This window comes from Grammomys surdaster, unplaced genomic scaffold (assembly GCF_004785775.1).
Source record: "Grammomys surdaster isolate TR1022 unplaced genomic scaffold, NIH_TR_1.0 201, whole genome shotgun sequence".
In the NCBI taxonomy this organism is placed as follows: domain Eukaryota; kingdom Metazoa; phylum Chordata; class Mammalia; order Rodentia; family Muridae; genus Grammomys; species Grammomys surdaster.
Window position 1 is genome coordinate 9,952,861 of NW_021604646.1, and position 21,944 is coordinate 9,974,804.

General features: G+C 40.3%; 1 protein-coding gene across 2 annotated transcripts in view; it reads left to right on the forward strand.

Moving 5' to 3' along the window:
• Window positions 1-21,944, forward strand: part of LOC114623683 (carboxylesterase 1D) — a 33,297-nt gene that overhangs the window by 5,383 nt on the left and 5,970 nt on the right. For both annotated transcript variants that reach the window (XR_003711812.1, XM_028770356.1), the window contains exons 4-11: window positions 2,877-3,010; window positions 4,490-4,643; window positions 6,292-6,396; window positions 7,511-7,615; window positions 10,895-10,933; window positions 14,463-14,603; window positions 15,909-15,989; window positions 16,919-17,066. Coding sequence is in view for 1 of the 2 variants with exons in the window: in XM_028770356.1 (XP_028626189.1) it covers window positions 2,877-3,010; window positions 4,490-4,643; window positions 6,292-6,396; window positions 7,511-7,615; window positions 10,895-10,933; window positions 14,463-14,603; window positions 15,909-15,989; window positions 16,919-17,066 (907 nt within the window). In the remaining variant the exon portion in view is untranslated. The remainder of the gene's footprint in view (window positions 1-2,876; window positions 3,011-4,489; window positions 4,644-6,291; window positions 6,397-7,510; window positions 7,616-10,894; window positions 10,934-14,462; window positions 14,604-15,908; window positions 15,990-16,918; window positions 17,067-21,944) is intronic.

The following is a 21,944-nucleotide window of genomic DNA, read 5'->3' on the forward strand; positions in this document are numbered from 1 at the left end:
GGAAGAGGTGCTCAGAAGAGTCAGACTTTCTGACTGCCATTCCTGTGCTTTTAGACAACGTCTGGGTGGGAGGGTATGTGTTGCCTTTGTTCTCAGGTCTATGTGTGACAAATGTGAAGACTGTAAAGTGAAGGTGTTAATTGTTCCATTAAGGACTAAGGAGTTAGAACTCTGAGGTTTTCTCATCAGCACTTTCTCTGCCTGTAGACAGCATCCTGGGATTTTTACCATAGCTCATTTTCCAGTCTAGCTGCCTTTGGCACAGTCTGATGACCAAGTGAGTCATTTCAAATGGAAACACAGTGCCAAAGATGAGCACACGGCCAAGCACAGATCACAGGGCTGAGGATGGTCTTTTGAAAAAGGAACTGATCCCTGAGTTGTAATAGGCCAACACCCAACAACTTTTTTAGAAGCTATTTGTGTGCAGCCTATGAATTTGAGATATTTGCAGATTTATGTGCTGAAACTTAGTATTATGTGTGCTTTGCACTCACTAGTAGGTAAGGATAAACCTTAGTCTCTCTCTCTCTCTCTCTCTCTCTCTCTCTCTCTCTCTCTCTGTCTCTCTCACACACACACACTCATATATACATGCACACATACTTATACACACATATATGTATACAAATACACACACAGATACAAACAGACATACAAACAAAAACACATACATATGATTATACATACACATACATACAGATATACATTCATGCATACATACACACACAAAGACACACAAACACACACATCTGTACACACACACACACACACAACCACCTTTTACAGTGCATTTAGTATCTCCAAACATACAGTCAGACTTGGGCTTGGAGAAGGGAGAAACTTAAGCCGGGCTTTCATGGACCTTGCCATTGGGTCTGCACAGTTATATCATAACCTCTTCAGCATGCCCTAGCCTATCATCCTTGGACTCAGCAATTACTCTTAGATGACCTTGACTCAATCTCTCCTAGAGGTGACAGGAATCCCTGAGGGAGGAGCTGAGATTGATAGTGCTATGAGAGACCTCTAAGGACAATGGTTCTCTACCTTTCTAATGCTTTAATCAGTGCCTCATGCTGTGGAGACACCCCTGCAACCATAAAATTATTTCACTGTTACTTCAAAATTTTAATTTTGCCACTGTGATGAATTATAATGTAAATATCTAATATGAGGATATTTAATGAACTACTCCCCAGTGGTTTTGACCCACAGGTTAGGAAGCATTGTCCCAGGAGACTCTCTAGCTACAGACACAGGTTTTAAAGCTGCAAGGTCTGTGATTAAATCCTGCTTTTGAGAAGATGGGACAGCAGAGCTATTTCTTAACGTCTTAGCCTGTGTCCTTACATGGGAATTGTCATATGAAGCTCAATTCCCTGCAAGCTGCATCACAGTTCTGCCTGAGCGCACACAGCAATGGCTGACATGCTAATTAGACCTGTAGGATGGTCTGACTCCTGGCCTAAGAATGGGATCACTTCAGGGCAGCCATGAGCAGGCATTGAACAGCTTAGCATCTGGGGGTTGGAGGCAGGGGCCAGGTTGAAACTATAACCATTGGTTTTTATGTCCATCCCAGTGCCTGAATAATTACATGGGAGGGGGGTCTTTTATTTATGGACAAGTGACTAACCCTAAAGCTAGGCTTCTTTCCCAACTAACTTGTAACTCAATGAACCCATTTGTAGTATTCTGTCTGCTACATGGCTGGTTACCTTTCTTTGGTTTCATACATCTGATTTCCTCCAAGTCTTGGTGAAAAAATCCTCTCATGCCCAGCTGTTTCCCAGAGTTCCCCTGCCTCTCTCTCTCTGCCAGATGTTCCACCTTCTCATCCTGCCTCAGCTTATTGACCATCAGACCTTTTTAATCTAAAGCTAATGCTTTTATACACCACACAAGAGATTATTCCTACAGGAAGCATTGTTTCTACCACTTGTTTTCTGTGATATCTTGGCAAAGTGCTATGTTTCTCATCTGTCACCTAGGAAAATACTTTCTCTACCACCTGGGTAGGTCATTTTTATTGCTTCAAACAATTCTGAATCTATGTAGAATTCATTATGCTTTTCCTTAGCAAGAGTACCTGAATGTTATTTTACCCATTCTCATTTCTTCCCTTATTGATATACCCTTTAATTTAAAAAATGAAGAAGAAAAATTATATCTCCATGCAATCTCAAGTCTATTAGAGTAGCTGGTATATAATAGGTTTAGAAATAATGCTAGCAGAAGACTGCAGACTTTCTGGAGAAAGCAAGAATTAGCAGCGTGGTGGATTTGAGTGTGCTAGAAAGGAGGCACATTTGGAAGGTGCACCATTAGGTCACTGTGTCACATCAGATAATCACTTAGCTGTGGGAAAGTCTAGTTTACCAGTGAGGAGTTACCTGGGATGAAATGGAGAAGAAATACAAGAGCTGACCTTTTTATGTTCATTCAGGCATACGTGATAAGAGCAGGGGCAGGAGCTCAATATCTTTGACCTTTGAGCTGTTTCCATAGTAATGTAAGTTTGAGCATCTTGGGAGGACGTGAGAAATGAGAAACACAGCAGGGTACCATGTTTCATTATATTCCTGTATTCCTGGCAGGAGTTGAGGGAGAGAGAGAGAGAGAGAGAGAGAGAGAGAGAGAGAGAGAGAGAGAGAGAGAGAGAGAGAGAGAGAGATTGAGATTATATCCTTGCTGTGCATTGGTGTAATTTGAGTGGTGACCATAGTGACTATAACTTAAAGGCTGGTGACCAAATCAAAGTACATTTGCTGTATTTCCAAGTTTTCTGTGTATGACTGAACTCCCCAGAAGCACCAAAAGCTGGCTCAGTACATGAGCCTATGGGCTGCAGGATTGGTTATGCTCTTGTCCAGGTGATGGTGTGGATCCATGGAGGTGCACTGGTAGTGGGTGGGGCATCCACCTATGATGGACTGGCCCTCTCTGCCCACGAAAATGTGGTGGTGGTGACCATTCAGTATCGCCTTGGCATCTGGGGATTCTTCAGGTAAGATACTGGACTGACCTGTCTCTATTTTGGCCATTACATCAGTCTGAAGCTAGTTAGTTACAAAGCAGTTTTATATAACACAAGATATGAGAGACTGAAACTGGAAGATAGGCTGGTTCAAACAAGTGGGCTACTATTTAAGACCCTTGGCATGGAAAAACATTTTAGAGTAATAGATGCATTTAAAAAGACAGCAAAATGAGGGTGGAAGCTAGGGTCAGGGGAAATGTTGCTACTTTCATTTTTAAAGATTTATAAATTTTATTTTATACATTTGGGTGTTTTGTCTAGACATATGCCTGTGCATTGTATAACTGATGCCTAAAGAGGCTAGAAGATGGCTTCAGATCTCCTAGAACTGGAATTGTGGTGTATTGTGTGATGCCATTTGGTGCTAGGAATTAAACTTGGATATATGACATGAGTAGTAAGTTCTAGTATACACTGAGCCATATCTCCAGCCCAGATCTTGTAATTTTCTTTATAACAAAGAACTTTCTGATGAACTAGGTTCTATGAATGCTGTATAGATCCCTTCTGAGATCTGTGCACTCAGGAACATAATCATCTTGCCCTTGACCTTACCCAATACATGTTCTTTCACAGATAGGTAGTATGCCACAATAGAACCCATAATCCTAGCAATGATCTATTTGGAAACATCCCATATGTATGCAAAAGTGGCTACGATATCTCTCTGCTAGCACTAATCTAAGCCCGGAGTCTGGGGCAGGGATAATTATCAAAGCCATTTGTCATTACACACTTGCCGTTTTAGTACTACACTTGTTTCAATGTGATGTTTCTGGACAATGTCTCTAGGTCATTGAGACCTATACTTATAAATAATGAAACCTATACTTTCACCTGAGACCATTACTTCCAATCACACAGCAGTGCTTTCCAGAGATCACAGCAGCTACATTTATACTGTTATTCTCACTCCGGGGACCTTTGTACCTGCAGCTTCTCCTGGGTGAAATTCCATTCCTTGGATATTCAGGAGACCTGAGTCTTTATTTTATTCAGGTCTCCACCCAACCCACTGCCTTCAATAGGTCTTTTCCAGTGAGAAAGACCTAAAACGCTGACCTCACAGGCCTGCATTTGCTATGGGGTGTGCATGGTTTTATTTCTACTACCTGGAATCATTTTCTATTCACCTGCTGGTTCGCGGTTTGCAGCGTGGGCTTTGTGTAGTCAAAGATTTGAGGATTCTTTTCAGCTGTGCTCTAAGTCTGAGCATTGCTCAATGTAATACTGGCCCCTCAGTACATAGTTGTTAGAAAATGAGCATAGAGCCCTGCCTAGAACAGCATTGCAGAAAATGAGTAAAAGATAGACTTTCTTGTCAGGGATGCAGTACACAGCCTGATTCTGGGGTGGTTGAGGGGTCCCAGCCCATTTAAAGGAATTGAGATCTTTGCTAGCTTTACCATTACACCACAGCCTTGACTCTAACTTGTTCTCTTACAGCACTGGGGATGAACACAGCAGGGGCAACTGGGGTCACTTGGACCAGGTGGCTGCACTACACTGGGTCCAGGACAATATTGCCAACTTTGGGGGCAACCCAGGCTCTGTGACCATCTTTGGAGAGTCAGCAGGAGGTTTCAGTGTCTCTGTTCTTGTAAGTGCTCCTAGCAACAGGTAAAACTCCCAAGTTTATGTGTCTGAACCTCCTAAAAACCATCCAACATCAAATCCAGTCATGCACATCTTTGCTTACAATACTATTTTCACAGCATAGCATCAGAAGGCAGACAGCTAAGGACCAAACACCCCTTTGCCTTTGGGAAGCTCAAACTTAGTTTCACATATGGGCACTCAAGAACTTCCAGTTTCTCTTTCTGTTTCTGCCCTCCTCCACTCTCTCTCTCTCTCTGTGTATGTGTCTGTCTGTCTGTCTGTCTGTCTGTCTGTCTGTCTGTCTATCTGTCTGTTTCTCTCTCTCTCTCTCTCTCTCTCTCTCTCTCTCTCTCTCTCTCTCTCTCTCTTACACACACACACACACAACACACACAGACATACACACACACGTATGCACACAATTTTCATGCACTGCAGCCATAGGTAAGCAGTAAAAATAGGAGTATGAATAGCATAAGTTAGAGCAGTATACTTGTTTGACTTCAAGCCAGAACTACTCATTGAGGAAAGTTAAAGTCCAAAAACAGAATGGAACTTCCCCTGAGGAGGTCTGACAGCCTTTTTATGGCTAAGAGGGAAAGCAGCCAACTTTAAAGAACTTGTATGTCTTAGAGAAGTTGCTGTGTGGCAGAGAGAGAAGAGATGGAATGGGGGAGGAGGGATGGAACACAAACATGGATCACAGATGCAGATGGGGGATGCAAAATGTCTTGGTGCATGAGACTGAGTCTGATGGATATTTAAAGATGGTTATAAGTCATAAGATACTGCCTTGGAACTGAGTAGAGAATAGCCAATATTAATGTATATCTCAAACCTTTATTGATTTTATATTCAAAGGGAGAGATGTTTAAGTAGAGAAAAAGAAAATATAAATTAACCCCAAAAATAAAGTTGTTGGTCTCTCTGTTACCCAGAAATTATTACTATAATATTTTTATGTTTATTTCTCTAATCTTTCCCCACAATTTTATTTAACTGTCCATATCATCTGTGTGTCTGTCTGTCTTCTTCCATACATGCATTATCTCTTTTCTTTCTTTTCAATGTGCGACTACATTTACTCTTCAATTCGTTTATCCAAAATAAAATATAACATGCAGTTATAGAACATAAATATTTTCCTAAAAGTAAGACACTTTTTGGTATTATCTTTTATAATTGCATAATATTACATGGTAGGGATAAATCCTTATTGCCAAATTTTAAAATCTTGGGTTGTTTCCAAGTTTTACTATTAACAAAGAGTTAGCATTCTTTGACAGTTTTACAGGATCCCATGATTCTTATTCTTAGGGTACATTCAGAAGAATGGGAGTGATGGGACAGAGTCTGCAGCTCAGGGTTAAGTCTTCCCAGTTTTTTTCTCAGCATCTGCCACCTGATTTCTATTCTATTTCCTACTCTGGTCACTGTTTCCATCCCATTGATTTTTCTCTCAAGGGAATCTAAAACCAAAGGGAAGTCTGGGAAGCATATCAGGAGATGTGAGGAGCTGTCATGTCTATAGCACCATAGTCCTCAAATGAGTGGCCAGGGCAGAAGAACAGCTGGAGGAAGCCTTAAAGAGCAAATGAACCACTGACCACTCTTGTAAGCATATACTCTCCTCTTCTTTCCCCTGCCAGGTCTTATCTCCTCTGGCCAAGAATCTCTTCCACAGGGCCATTTCTGAGAGTGGGGTGTCCCTCACTGCTGTTCTGTTTGCAACAGATGCCAAGCCCATTGCTAATGTAAGTACTGCTATAAACAGAATCTTTTTCCTTCACTCTCCTGGGGCTCTAGAGTTATTCTTTCCATGGAGTTCAACTTGAATGCTCAGGAGATGTTTGAAGGGAGAATGGCTGAGGAAGAAAGACTGCCATGGCTCTATCTAAATCCCACTATGCAGGTTCTGCATTTGTGTAAATCATACTATGCAGATGTCCCACAATCCTGCACATGATTTAGTATGGTTAGCCACATCACATACATCAGCTCACCCCCAAAATAGGAACATTATCATCCTCATCTATGAGTGGAGAAACTGAGGCTAAAAGAGATTTTTCTATGGATTACTATAGCCAACTATTTAGGAAGCAAAGGAAGTGATATTTAACACCAGACAAACCTCCATAACAAAGGGCCTCCTTAGAAACAGAGAGATTCAAGAACAGTATGTACAGTTTGTACTATTAGAGTTAAGTGTATTAATGTGAATAAATAACAGTAATGGAGATACTGGTTATGTAGTCAACTCATTTCACTTTCCCGGTTAGTAGCAGAGACAACATTCTATAGGATCATCACTAAGAATTACTGGTCTAGAGTATATTTTACAAACTCCTCTGGTCTTTAGAATTTGGTTGTGGGACCCAAGCATAGTGACATTTTCCTATAATACCAACACTTTGAGAAACAGAGGCAGGAGGATTGCTATAAATTTTAGACAAACCTGGTCTACAGAAAAACATTCAAGACCGTCCAAAACTGCATGATCATCTCAATAGATAGATGATAGATAGGTAGATAGATAATAGGCAGATGAGAGAGAGAGAGAGAGAGAGAGAGAGAGAGAGAGAGAGAGAGAGAGAGGGAGAGGGAGGGAGGGAGAGAGAGAGGGAGAGAGAGAGAGACAGAGAGAGAGAGAGAGAGACAGAGAAACAGAGAGAGAGAGACAGAGAGACAGAGAGAGAGAGACAGAGAGAGAGAGACAGAGAGAGAGAGAGAATAGACAGAAATAGAAATAGGGAGGGATGGAGTTAGAGGGAGAGAAAAAGTTGAATACAGGATAGAATCACTTATGCACATCAACAGAGGTTGTTTTCATTGTTTTTAACCTCTGCTGTTGCCTGTAATCTCTGGCAGCTGGTTGGTACTCTTTCTGGGTGTAAAACCACCACATCAGCTGTTATGGTTCATTGCCTGCGCCAGAAGACAGAGGATGAACTCCTGGAGACCTCACTAAAATTGGTAAGTATATCCATTATGCATTCTAGCAATAGTCGATCTATGTAATTGAATTCAGATAAAAGTATTCCAATAATAATGTAATGAAAATTGTATGATATCTCTATATAAGATGTATCTTAATGACTTGCAAATAAACACCATTCTAGATTTGGAGGTTGAGGGTATTCAACATGTTTTTCAGAAAAGAATCACAAAAGTATTTGATACAGAAACTAATTTCTAGCCCAATTTTCTATATTTTCTTACACAGCCTAAATCGAGTATTAAGATAGCTATCTATCTCCTCATTCATTCATATACTATAATACGACTATATCAGTTCATCCTTCTCCTCATTTTATATGTCTATATCTGTATCTGTATATGAATATCTATCTATCTATCTATCTATCTATCTATCTATCTATCTATCTATCTATCTATCTATATCTTTTCACCAAATGTTAGTAGTATATCCCTTTCTCTTCACCTATTTTTCAATGTGTCCACAATCCATGAACCATCTAGCCAATTCATATCTACATTTCTCATTCCTTAACAGTCTTACATGTATTGGCCAAATTTACCCATCCACCCTTTCATCTGTCAATCAATCATCCATCCAAAAGTATGTGGAATTAATGTAGACAAGAATTTAATGTTTTTCTGTCTTATAGAGTACTACTCATAGGGAAACCCAGCCATGTATGTACTGAGTTAGGAATGACAGTACAGATTCAATACAGTTATCTGGGATAGTTCTTGGAGAAGTCACATTTGAGAATTGATAGACTGTCATGGGCATCTTCCATCACAAGGAAACATAGCAGGACACATATCCAAAGAAATGAGCATGCAAGTTCTTAAGAACTACCACATTTATGTGTGTGTGGGGAGGGGGTTGAGCATTGACATAGATAAGCTCAAGAATCAACTGAGCTCTTGGCCTATCTATCTGGACAATGGATACTCCATTTACTTCTGTTCCAACCCCAACAGGATTCTCTCTGTTTGTCCATGGATTGAGTCAATATGGCCTTGGTGCTTTGGTCATTAGGTTCATAAAAGGAGCCCAAGATATTCACAGAATTTAGACATCTGTATTCTAGCAGTAGAAGAAAGCAAGTATCTCAAGCTTCTCTGTGTGATGGAGGAATAATTAGATTATTCAGAAATAGTTGGTGACTTTGGAAAACTCAGGGGACCTAAGACCCTAGGACATCTTTCAATTATCTGAAATCTTGAGGAAGTGCTTCCACTTGCTCATCCATTGTGCCAATATGCATGTCAAAATAAAGAGTTCAGTTGCTAGGTGACATTCATTGGGTGCATCCCTATTTTGATTGAAAGACTTGGATTATGTAAGCCGTTTCTCACAGTGCCTGTTCCATCCCATACATGCCCAAGTATGCTTGAGCATAAGATAGCACACAGAAGGTTTCTCCTAAATGTTTCCTCAATGGGAACTACTTATCTTATTGCAGATGCAACAAAAAACTAGTCCAGGCCCAATCAGCTCCTACATTCTATACCTAGATATGTTCTGAAATACCTCTGCCTTAGAGTTTTATTGCTGTGAAGAGACACCATAAACAAGACAACTGTTGTTTAAAAAAAATTCAGCTGACTTACAGCTTCAGAGGTTCAGGTCATTGTCATCGTGATGGGAAGCATGGCAGCATGCAAGCAGACTTAGTGCTGGAGGAGCCAAGAGTTCTATATATTTATTGACAGGCAGCAGAAGTGGACTGTGTAACACGGGCGAGATATGTATATATATATATATTTGTGTGGTGTCATCATGCTTCCATCATGATGATAATGACCTTTAAAGCTGTAAGCCAGCTCATATTAATTTTTTTAAAAAAAATAACAGTTGCATTGTTTATGATGTCTCTTCACAGCAATAAAACTCTAAGGCAGAGGTATATCAGAACACATAGACACACATACACACACACACACACACATTCACACAGATAGATAGATAGATAGATAGATAGATAGATAGATAGATAGATATCCTCAAAGCCCCACCTCCACAGTGACACACTTCCTCTAATGAGTCCATAGTGTCATTTCCCATGGGCCAAGCATACTAAAACCACCACAACAATTGGATAGAAACTGTCCATTAAAAGGTAGATTTTATGGTTGTTAGGTGTAGAAAAATGTATTCCTTTGTTTTGAGTGATATGTACCTGCAGCTCAGTGCAGGTAGGAGTTCTAGGTTGTCAGTCGATCTTAGGTGCATTGTTAAATGAAGAATGTATGCATAAAGTACCTGAGGGTAAGAATCCTGGGATGCCACGTGCATAATTAAAAGAGAAGTCTAACCATAGCTCAAGTCAAGCAGAGTCACTGGTTTTAAGCTATTCCCTATGCTTGCCTGCCTCATCATCATAACCACAGAAGCCTCAGCAAATACAGGAAGGAAAAGGGTGGGCTGAAAGGAGTGCTATCGAGCCTGTGGGCACCAGAATTTTCAGATGCCAGACGAAAACACTCATTTCAATGATTCTAGAACAGAAGAAAAAGAAGGGGTTATAACAGAATTTTCAGGTAACTGGGATATTCTGAATAGAGAATTCAAGACATGGCTGGATCCAGGTGTTATAAATATATTACTGAGAGTTTACCTGTGTCTGTGTCAGCTCACCATCTTTGTTGTCTTTTATCCAAATAATCATGTCTCTTAGAGAAGTAAAAGATAATAGCACTCTAATTTTATATCTGACTTGCTTAGAGGTCATCTCTACCCCAGATGTCAACAATGGATTTGCAGGAATCTTTTGAATGGACACCATCATATATCGATTCTTGAGCTGTTCTCTGCATTCAGGGACATGGTCACTCTAAGTCTCACATCAATACACAAACTCTTGAATTGAGAAATGAGGGAGAGGGAAGCATCCTGTTCTTCTGGTCCATCCCACATCCAACCCCATCTCCCCTTGAGATTATCCAGTTCCTGCCATCACTTTCATATTATTCCACTGTTCCCTTCAGGAAAGTTGGGGTATTATTACCAGAAGGAAAGCATGGGCAGGCATAATGTAGAGGAACATAAACACAGAAAACAGACATCCTCTACAGGACTCATCAATCCCGACTCTCTGTCCTATGGCTTTCTTCCTTGCTTCTCATACTCCTCCTTCACCCTGTTTCACCCTGGGCTCATTGCCACATGACACAGGGAGGGAAGAGCTGGGGAAGGAGGTACTCTTGGAGGCACAGTTCAAATGAACACCTTTTGTATATGGAAGGCTTTTAACCTATTATCTGTCTTTATCTTCATAGAATCTTTTTAAACTGGACCTACTTGGAAACCCAAAAGAGGTAAGGATCTTCTACTGCCAATTAGATTACAAACTTTGAGTCTTAACAGTGTTCAGCTCCCATTAAGTATGAATGTAAAATCTCCACTGTGGTATAACAATCATTTTTTGTGTGTCCTTGAGAGGGAAGGTGCCTGCAATATAACAAAGACAGAAAGATCAGAGGTTTGGACAGCCTGCCTCATGTAGTACAGTGCTTCTGGTCAGCAACTGTGTGTCTTCTGGGCTCACCCCTCACTTCTGATTTATATGCAATGATGGCCTGTGGGAGGATACTGTAATGGAACCTTCTACTGCCAAATGCCTGGGGAAGGATCTGAAGAGCCTTCAGTAAGGGGCAGACTTCTGACAGAACATAGGGGTGGTGAATGATATAAGGAGCATGTGGAAGCCAAAAATCAGCCTTCTCCCTCTACCCAGGAAACGCCAGCAGTGTGCAACATCTACCCCCTCCTCCCTCTCAGCAAGGTTTCCAACTTAGCTGTGCAGTTCCACAGTCCCATCTAGAGTTCTTCCTGTAAACCCTGTGAGAATGAAACGAGACTTAGCCAACCATCAATGTTTTACCAATTGGCAAGAGGTGATTTAGCAACTGGAGTACAGCAGTGACCCAGACGGTACTCTGTGTCTTTTGGGAGGCTTCCATTCTGGAGCTGAGAGAGCACACCAGCAGACAAATATGTGGTGTTTGTGATGGTAGTGAGAAAACAGAAGATAAATTAGGAGCTGGGGAAAGAGCTGGCAAGTAGTTTGATATACCCAGAAAAGAAATGGCTTGACTAGGAAGGAAGCCAGATGTTGGGAAATTTGGAGATATTACAGGCAGAGGAGGGAAGAGCTGCAAAAGCCTGCTGCAGGAAGCCAGCGTGCTGGGAGGGGAGATGGTGAGGAAAGCTTGAGATTCTGGTTCAGGAGGTGAGGAAAGTGTGGTAGCATTTGAAAGGCTTGTATGTTGATTCAGCAAGAGAGAGCTTGTCAGCGAATTTCAAATGAGATCTTGGATATTTATGCTATCTTGGTTTTATTTGTTTTGATTTGAGATATGATCTTACTACAAAATCTAGGCTGTTATTGATGTTATGATCCTCCTGTCTCTGCTTTTCAAATTTTTGTGATTGGAATCATAGGGCATCATATCTAGCTATGGAGTTCTTTTGGACAGCAGTGTAGAAATTCACTGTATAAGCCAGGGGCAGCACAGGTTCAGGAAGACCACGTAGGAAGACTTTGCACTACGGAGAAGTAGTAAGATGTGATGGGATTCAAGCTATTTTTTAAGGAATTTCTGAGATGTCTTGCTGACCATCGATGTCATAATGAAGAGGAGGAAGGACACCATTGGCATAAGTCAAGCACTTGCCCTCACAGAGTAGCTTTGGTTATTCATTGGTGATATTAGCAATTACTGTGTGCCTCATGGTAGCTAATATCAGTATTCCATACATTTGTTGTTCCATGTGTTCCTTCGCTGTCTGGCTTATGCAGTTTTACTATTCCTACCTCCATGTTCTTCATTCATGCCCATTCCTCATAAGATTGACAGATCTGTCTATGTAAACACCCATTATAACATGTCATTTAACTTCTGATGACAGTCTTGACTTTGTTTGGAGATGCAAAAGTGGTAAGGACCTTTTCTTTCTGGATTACAGGTTTTTAGTTAAAAAAAAACACCTTTCCTTCATGAGACTAGTACTTGAACACATCTCTGAATACCAGAGATGGGCCATATATTGGAGAGAAAGTGTGTTCTGCCTACTGACTCTCTCTTTAATCCTGTGCAGGGCAGGCCTCCAAATCTAGGTTTTTTTGACTGTCCTGAGTGAGCTCAGCACACTGATTCTGCTCCCTTGACTTGTGCCCTTTCTCCTGTGTCGAAATTCTTGCCCTTTGCCTTATTTGTATAGAGTGTACTTGCCAAGATCCTGCTCAGATGGCAAAACAACAGGCTCCTTGTGGCCCTGCAGCCCCAGTATATTTTTCTTCAGAGGAGCAGCTCTCCAAGGAGATGCACTGCACTGCCCAACATTTCTAAGGAAGCAGCAACTATGCCCATGGCATATGCTATTTTGTCAGCCTTTTTGATTATGGCTGATGCTTGTATTGTTTTTTTGTTTTGTTTGTTTTACAGTGAATGAAGTCTCAGTTTAGACATCTGGAGAAGAGAGTCCATGACCTCTAACACCTAACATTGTGTCACAAAGCACTCAGGTTTAGAGATAAACACATTCAGTCTGTCTTCACTGATCATCAAGTCTGTATTTGTGATGTCACTTGCTCAAATGTACATGCAACCTCAATTCGACACTTATGACACAGTCAGAGTCTTTTGCATCATATGCACTGGGTAGCAAGAAGCTCAAGTCATGTAATGCCCAAGCTCCTGTCAGAAGTCAAAGAGGAAATATTGTATCTTCCTGATTTATTTCTTGTATTCAGAAATAGCCTCTTCATGCTCTACTTTCTTCTCTCCTTTTCTTTGTCATTTCCCCCTTTCCCTCTGTTCCTATCTTTATCACCCACATGATCACTCTTCAGAATGACGCCCTCCCTCTGCCTCCTGACAGCATTGTATCTTGACAACTATTTACTGTTCCAAGTAATTTCCCTAAGATGTTCTCAAACATAGTGATGAAGAGCTTCCTTCCCCCAACGTGGCTGAATGTGAGGTACATTAAAGAGGAAACACATGTAGGGAATGAGCTTTCTTCAGCTGTGATGCTTTTGGTTTGAATTCAGTGTTGATGAGGCAACATCACAGGGCATCCAAAAGAGAACACAGAGACTTGTAATGCTGTCAGGAGGCAGAGGGAGGGCATCATTCTGAAAAGTGATCATGTGGGTGATAAAGATTGGAAAGGAGAGGAAAAAGGGAAATGAAAAGGAAAAAGAGAAAAGAAAGCTGGATTGTGAAACATAAACCCAAAAAAATTATACTCACTTAAACCATTATCAGAGACATTTTAAGCCTTACCCAAACCATCCTTTGTTATAAATTAATCTGATTTTTAACTAATAATGAGTAAAAGGTGTGTGTTATATAAGTTGTCACTAAATAGAAACTAACTCATAAAGAAGAATGATGGAAATTGTGTGCCCAGAGGCTCCCAGGAACTAACTCTTAATTTCCCTTGGAGAAATGGCTCAGTATTCCTAAGTCAAAGTTTTCAGCAAGCTTACAGACTTGAAACCCATAACCCAATTAACCCAATCTAACATATTATCCAAAATTAACATATATCTCAACATTTTTAATTCAATGTGTAGTCTAAACTTTGAAACACAAAGTCTATGATATATACATATTCATTCTTGGGATGAAAATTCACCTCTTGACCTCCCTACCACCATCATCTTGGCAGTACTAACCCCTTACAGCATCCTAGACTTCATCCATCTTAATACACTGAGTTTCTGTGGCCATAGTCACAGGGGTCTTTGACCTGACCAAGCTCTCAAATATCCAAAGAGAGCACAGGTTTAACAGACAGCACAATATTAAATAGAGGTTAAATTTCTTTTTTCCCTAGAGCTATCCCTTCCTCCCTACTGTGGTTGATGGAGTGGTACTGCCAAAGACACCAGAAGAGATCCTGGCTGAGAAGAGTTTCAACACTGTCCCCTATATAGTGGGCATCAACAAGCAAGAGTTTGGCTGGATCATTCCAATGGTGAGATTATACAGACCTCTTACTCAACCATCATCCCCCCTGCTCTGATCAAGGCTTATGCACTCAGATGACTATAATTTAAAGACGCTTAAAACTTTCCAAGTAAATTTATTTTGAGAGTCCTTGATGAAGCCCTTTGAAGTGCTCATATATGTCTGGGCCAGATACAGCATTAATAATTGAAAACTTTCTAAAGTAACTACTCTAGTGGCTCAGGCCCTCATTGCCTACCACCAAGCTTTCTATTGGCAATGCTGAGCTCTCTCAAGTAGGCATTTTATGGTCCTGGTATTAACCTGGGGTGTAGATTCCATGTTAGAAGGCATGCTGAAACCAGAACAGATCTCTGAGTGCAAACATGGAAAGGATCAGCACCTTCTCAGAGTTGTGCAGAACTGTGCTCCCCCTTTCTCCCTAGAGGCTGTTGGGTACCATCCTGGTGGGAGAATGGGGGCAAAGGTGAAGAACAAGGTTCAGATGGCCATGAGTATCAATGGAAGGACCTCTAGAGGCCACTGCAGTGATGAGTCTACTTTATTGTTTCAGAGATAGGGTAGGGTATATAAGGGCTTTTTAAGGTTATGACAGGAAAGGGAAAATTGGCCAAACATCAAGTGAGCTGAAAGAGCTGATTAGTTATAGTACATCACCTAACTATCATGGAGGTTGGGAGGCAGAGTGGGACATGTGTATTGAGTTATGCAGCCTTGTACAAGAGAGCTCTGTACAAGATCACTTTTAAGACCAAGCCAGACAAGGCCAGCCACCTCTGTCCAGAGACACGGTCCAGACAAAACAAAAAGAGGCAGAGAAACCCCACTGAAAAAGGGAGCCCCCCCATTTCACACCAACCTCAGAAATTCATCCAGTCATGGGGAAATAGGGGACTGCTACCTTAAAAGCAAGATTCCCCAACACAGAAGGACCTCAGGAGGGAATCATATGAACACAAACATAATGTTTGGTTTCATTGCCTCTTTTCTCCTGAGGTGTTAGTGGTATGGACTGTGTCCTTTGTCTCTGACCCTTTAGCTTCTGTATGACCCTGGCCTGAATGTTCACCCAATGTCTTGAGAAACATTGTAGCTTCTGATGTGATCAATATCTTTATTAAATGTCCTCTCTGTGTTAGTTGTATTCATTTATATATGTGCATTGGTTTTGTTGACTTTTCCTCAAAAACTTTAACTTCCATGACTGTTAAGACACCCCCAACTCCACCTCATCCGACTTTGGTTTGCTTGGTTGGTCTATTGCTCTTTTGACTTCTCCATGATTCACAACACTTAATCATTTGTTTAACAGCTTATGGGCTATCCACTCTCTGAAGGAAAACTGGACCAGAAAACAGCTAATACTCTCTTGTGGAAGTCCTACCAAACACTTGTAAGACTCTGGGGAGTTGTGGGAATTGGTTAAGAAGGAAAGAAGGTTGGTGGTGTTCTCTAATCACAGACCAGTTTGATGATGGAAAACCTATGCTTTAGCTCCCACTTTTTTATTTACTCATTTAACCATCCAGGTGCGTTGAATGGGTATTTGTGACTCCCATGTCAAAATGCAGTTGAGTTCAGGATACATTTTAGAAGAAATAATTACTTTTTAAAGTTAGCCAAACCAAGACCATGGAGACTAGCATCTAGGCGCTGGATGCACAAGACTTCCTTTTGGAGTTATTTGGATGCAAATCAGATAGGTAGACACCTGGTTACTTATCAATTTTACATTTTTGTTTTTATGACATGTGGCTTCTGTAATCTATAGGTTAATAGATATTGTAAGCTTTGTAAATTTAAACAAAAACTACTAAGTAGCAAATCATATGATCCATGTATTCCTTGCTTTCATTTTCCAAGAAAAGTTAATTCTGAACTTCATGGTGTGGATATAAATTATGTGTTGTCCCCAGAGAACATGGGAAAATAGCAATAAACTACTTTTCTCAAAAGGACCAGGGGTGACATTAAAAAAAAAAAACGAAAAAGGCAAGCCATGTTCTTCTATAGTAACAGCTGAAAGGAATGTCCACTGAAGAACAGTTTTTTAATATATGATGTCTCTTCAGGCATGTTGATTCCACCAAAGCCAGTGACATAACAATAGTACAGAGTAGATACCTGAACCCAAATAGCAATTAATGAACATCAACATTAAGAGAAAGTGAAGCCAAAGAGCTTAAGAGTTTATTCCAGTCTTCCATGGGCAACCTGGAGGGTTTGGTAACCATTGAGGTAGTTTAGCATTGATGAATCCTTCTTAACTGGCTGCAGAAGCTCCATCACTCACCCAGCTAGTCACTTTCTGATACATTTCAGAAAATCTCTGAGAATATGATTCCAGTGGCCTCTGAAAAATATTTAGGAGGGACCGATGACCCTGCCAAAAAGAAAGACCTGTTCCAGGACTTGATTGCAGATGTGATATTTGGTGTCCCATCAGTGATGGTGTCTCGAAGCCACAGAGGTGAGTTTCAGGTGTCAGATGGGAGATGAATACAATTTCAACTTCTAGGTTTCTGACCTCCCTACCTCTTGGCATAGGTAGATATGAAAGCTATTGAGATCAGGTCTCAAAAGTTGATTCCATATAGCCAGCAGTGCTGTTCTGCCTTTCCTGCTAGTAAAGATCTAGCATGAGGAAAAGGTCCACATGCAGCTTAGTTTAGCAGATACTGCCAGAAAACACCATTGGGAGGTAAGATGATGTAGAGAAAATACAGACCTCAATCTGGAGAGCTGCCCCGCATGTGTCTGTCTTAGCTGCAGCTTGGGAGCTCTACAGAACAAGGAGAAGTATTACCTTAGGCTCCTTTTCCTGAAAGGCAAAACAAGTGTGTGTTTACCCACCAGGAGCCATATCTCACAGGTGCCTTGATGTTCTTATCTAGGTCAAAAGACAAGGAGTTGCTTCTCTCCTTCCATCTTTGCCTGGGCTCTGGAGGTTGAGCTCAGATCATCTCATCTGTTCTTCAGGCATCATTACCTGCTGATCTGTCCTTACATTCCCTTTCTGATTTATACTATAGGCTCTTAGAGCTAAAGAACTTTTCTCTTAGGACTGTCTTCACTTTGTCAAGTAGGCTTTGATATATTGTGGTCTCATTCTATTTAGTTCTAGGAATTTTTTTAACTCCTTGACTTCTTCAATGATATATTCATTGAATAGTACGTTACTTAATCTCTTTGATTAAGTCTAAGCATTCTCTATAGTTTTTCTTGCTGTTGATTCCTAGTTTATTCCATTGTCAGAAGAAATACAATGAGCTTTTCTATTTTCTTATGTATGTGAATGCTTGACTTGTGTCCCAAATCATAAACTACTTTAGGAAATTTCCATGAGACTTTTTTTTTCCTGAAGTGTTTGGGTGAGTCACCTCTAGGTGCCTAATTGCTCTATTTATGATGTCATTTGACTGTAATGCATCTTGGTTTCATTTTCTTTCATCTAGATGACTTGTCCATTGGTGAGAATGGGGTATTGTTGTTACCTGCTGTGTTAAGTTTAGTAGTTAGCTTATACCTAACAGAATTTGTTTTAGAAATTGGGAACACTTTTTTGGTACAATGTTTAGAACTGAAATATTCTCTTAGTAGATTGTTCCCTTGATCAGTATGAAGTGATCTTCTTTGTCTCCTCTGACTTCTTTTGGTTTGAAGTCTATTTTGTCTAAAATCAGAATATCTAGACCTTTTGTTTTCCTGGTTTCAGTCACTTAAAACATTTTTCTCCCTATCCTTTTACCCCGTAGTGGTGTCTCTGTTGATAGGAAGTGTGTTTTCCTGGAGGCAGCAAAAAAGATGGAGCCTCTCTTTTTACACCAACTGCTATTGATGTCTTTTTGTTTGGATAATAAAGAGTATTGATGTTATTTTCGAAGGTGTATATTAATGCCTCTCATTGCTGGTCTATGGTGGTGTTTTGCTTCCTGTGTACTGACTACACAAATATCAATTTTTGGTCCAGTGGTCCCTTCAGGGTGTTAATCCTTCTCTTCAGTCTGAAATACTCCTTAATGGACCCTTTGAAGAGGTATCTCAGTGCTTATAAATTCCACTAGCCTGCTTCTGGAATGGGAAGTTTTGGGTTTCCCTTCAGCTATAACAGATAGTTTATTGAGTTTGTAGCTGTTGTCTTTCAGAACTAGATAGCCATCTTTTTTATCTTCCCTGGATTGAAGAGATTCTGTTATATAATCAGCTATAAATCCCAATGGCCTTCCTTTATATATGATTTAACCTTATCTCTTATGTTGTCCAATATCATATTTTGCTTTGTTTTTTTTTCAGAACTTCAATTATTATGTGACACAGAAAGTTCTTTCACTAGTCCCTATTTGGTAGATCCTTATCTTCTATTTCCTGGAACTCTTGTATGCTGATAGGCATCTCTTTAGATTTTGGGGTACTTTTCTCCTATGTGTTTATTAAAAATATTTTCTGGGCTTTGTGCTTGGAAATCTCCTTATATGCTCTTTATTTACATGTCTGGTCTTCTCTTGAAGCCCTGGAGCTCTCAAGTTTCCATCTCTCCATGATTTGGGTCTGTATATGGGGTTTTAAAAAACCATATAATTAAACTTAACTGTCTGCTCTGATTCCTCTAGCTTTTCTTCAAGCCCTGATACTTTGTCCTCCTCGTGAGTCATCCAGTCTATTAATGCAGCTTCCTACTGATCTTTAACTTGTTGCAATGAATTATCATATCCAGTATCACTTTAGCCTACCTATTGGAAACCACAATATGTGGTACTTGTGTCTCCATTTCGATTCAGTGGATGTAGCTGCGTACTAGATGGAGAAAGGTATGTCTTACAGATTTTGTAATGGGGTGCTATTATTAATTAGTGAAATAAAGAAGGAGTGGTGAATAAGGAAAGGGGATAAACATAAGTCAGTGGGATGTATATGGGATAGAAATAGGAGAGGTCGAATGAAGACTGTAGTGGGTAAGGAAGTGAAGATTTGAAGGTTTCTCAGGGTACAGAAAGCTGAGAGACAGCCTCAGAAGGTCTATTCTGGTAAGGCAGAAGGTACAGTATAGTGTACCTTTTGCATGAATGCAAAATGAATGTAAGAAATTACAAACAATTATATGAAAGAACAATTATGAAGAGAAATAACCTTTCTGAAATGTTATTAAATAATAAAATAAAACAAAGCAAACCCAACAATAAAGAAGTCAGGTAAAAGAATTATACCTAAAACAAGTGTAAGTGTGCACACACACTCATGCACATAACCTGAAGACTAGTCCAACTTTCTCCCTTGGCATTAGGGCTGAGGAGGTTTCCTCCCAATACTACGAATGTTATTTATATCAGCTTCCTCAGGAGGACAGAAACATGGGAGGCTTTAAAGATCACTGAAATTATGCTGCATGTCCTTCATATACTGAGAGAGCACTGAGATTTGAGGATCTGTGCTCCCTTATAACTAGGCCCTGGTCCAGGCTACCCGCCCCCTGCTGGATGTAGCTTGCCCCACTGACTCACTCCTGAGCTGCCCTGTGTCACTGTCATTTCCCTGAACCATCTGCAGCTTGAGCATGGGAATCTTCTTTAGAGGAATGTCTGGTGGGGTCCTTTGCCCTTTTCATTCTGTTTTATTGATTAGTTGTTGTTTATATACATTTCTAACTTTTTGTATGTTTTTCTACATGCATACATGTAGGTGCATACATGCCATGCACTTAGAGGTAGAAGAACAACTTATGATAGTTGGGGATCTCCTCTTCTTGGAATTGAAGACAGAGCATCTGATTTGACTGAAAATAGCTTTACCTTCAGAATCATCTAGTCTTCCCTTATGTATATTTTTAAATAGACACACACCATATGTGCAGGTTACAAATACATTTGCACCCCATGGATTGTCTCTATGCATTGCTAGTAGGTTCTGTTGATGTGAAAACTCTTGACCTTGCTGGCATCCCATTTGTTTTCATTGCATATCAGAGTTTAGAGCAAAGTGGCATACTTCTTCCTTCATGATCCAACTTGCATTTGCTTTCACAGACCTTAGTTTCTCTAACTTTATTTGTTTTTTAAATTACATATGTAAGTTCTGTATTTACATCATTTCCCCTGTTTTCATCCCTTTCTTCTCTCCAACTTCTCTCCCCCTCCCCCGCCCCGAATCCTCTAGACAGGTAGATTATAGTTCTTGTGTATGCCTGTACATGTATGGCATTCAACTACATTCTTTAAACTCAGGAGATCAGGATTCTTTAGGCCTAAATACTGGCTAGTGTTACAGGTTCTGACCCAGGAGTTGAGACACTTGTCAATCAAGATTTGTCAAAATCTGACATGCTCTTCTCTAGCCCCTGCCCTTGTTAATTCTGAAAATCTTCCTCCCACACTGACTGTTCTCAAGCTGTTGAGCTCTGTCCACCTTTGCATCTCAGCAGTCTCTGCCGCTGATGCTCTCTTCCATCTGAAGTTGTTCCTGTCTTGCTGTCTAGGGCGCTTTTTTTTTTTATGTGACCAGCTCGGCCCACAGACTGAGTAGGCACAGATTGGAGAACTCTTTAGTTGTACCTAATGTTTCAAGACAAGGAGGCATCACTGAGAAGTATATCCCAGCTGACTGAAGTCTACTGTGCACTGTGTCTCCCTTCAGGGACTCTATTATTTGTTTTGTTTATCTAGTGGCTCTGATATTGTGACTGCATTTAACCATTGTTGTGTGTTGTGAGTGTGTTTGCTATTGGTGTGTCGTAAGTGATTTGATCCTGTCATTGATGCTCTGAATCTATATCTGTTCATGTCCCTCTCCCTGCCAGGGAAATTCTCATTCTGTAACCCAGATTATTCTAAAACTTACTGTTTGAGAACCCTCAAACTAATAAGTACTAGGATTACAGGTGTGAGTTACCAGGCCCAGATTCTTGCACTATTTGACCTCAACTTTCTGTCTGATATGATGGCAGCTACCATTCCTCTCTATTTTTTCTTTTTATGTAATACCTATTTTCATTCATTTATTTCTAATCTATGTACATACAGCCTTCTGCTGCTATGTAAGGGAATGTCTTGAATCTTTTCTGTATTTATGCTGTATTTCTTCTGAATGATTTTGGTTCCTGCTACCCTTAGGCGTTTGTGTAACCTCTTCCATCAGACTATATTAAGCTAGTGGTAGTATAACATTGATTCTGGGTAAGAACTCTATATTTTTGCTTCTGGAAACACACACACATACACTTTTCATGTGCTTGATATCAGAATTTGCATCATTTGGGTGACACTTTTTTGTAAATATAGTTGGTTGATGATCTATCCAGCTATAATCATCAGCAGGAATTTTCTGCTGACCCCTCATGATCTGAAAGATAAAATAT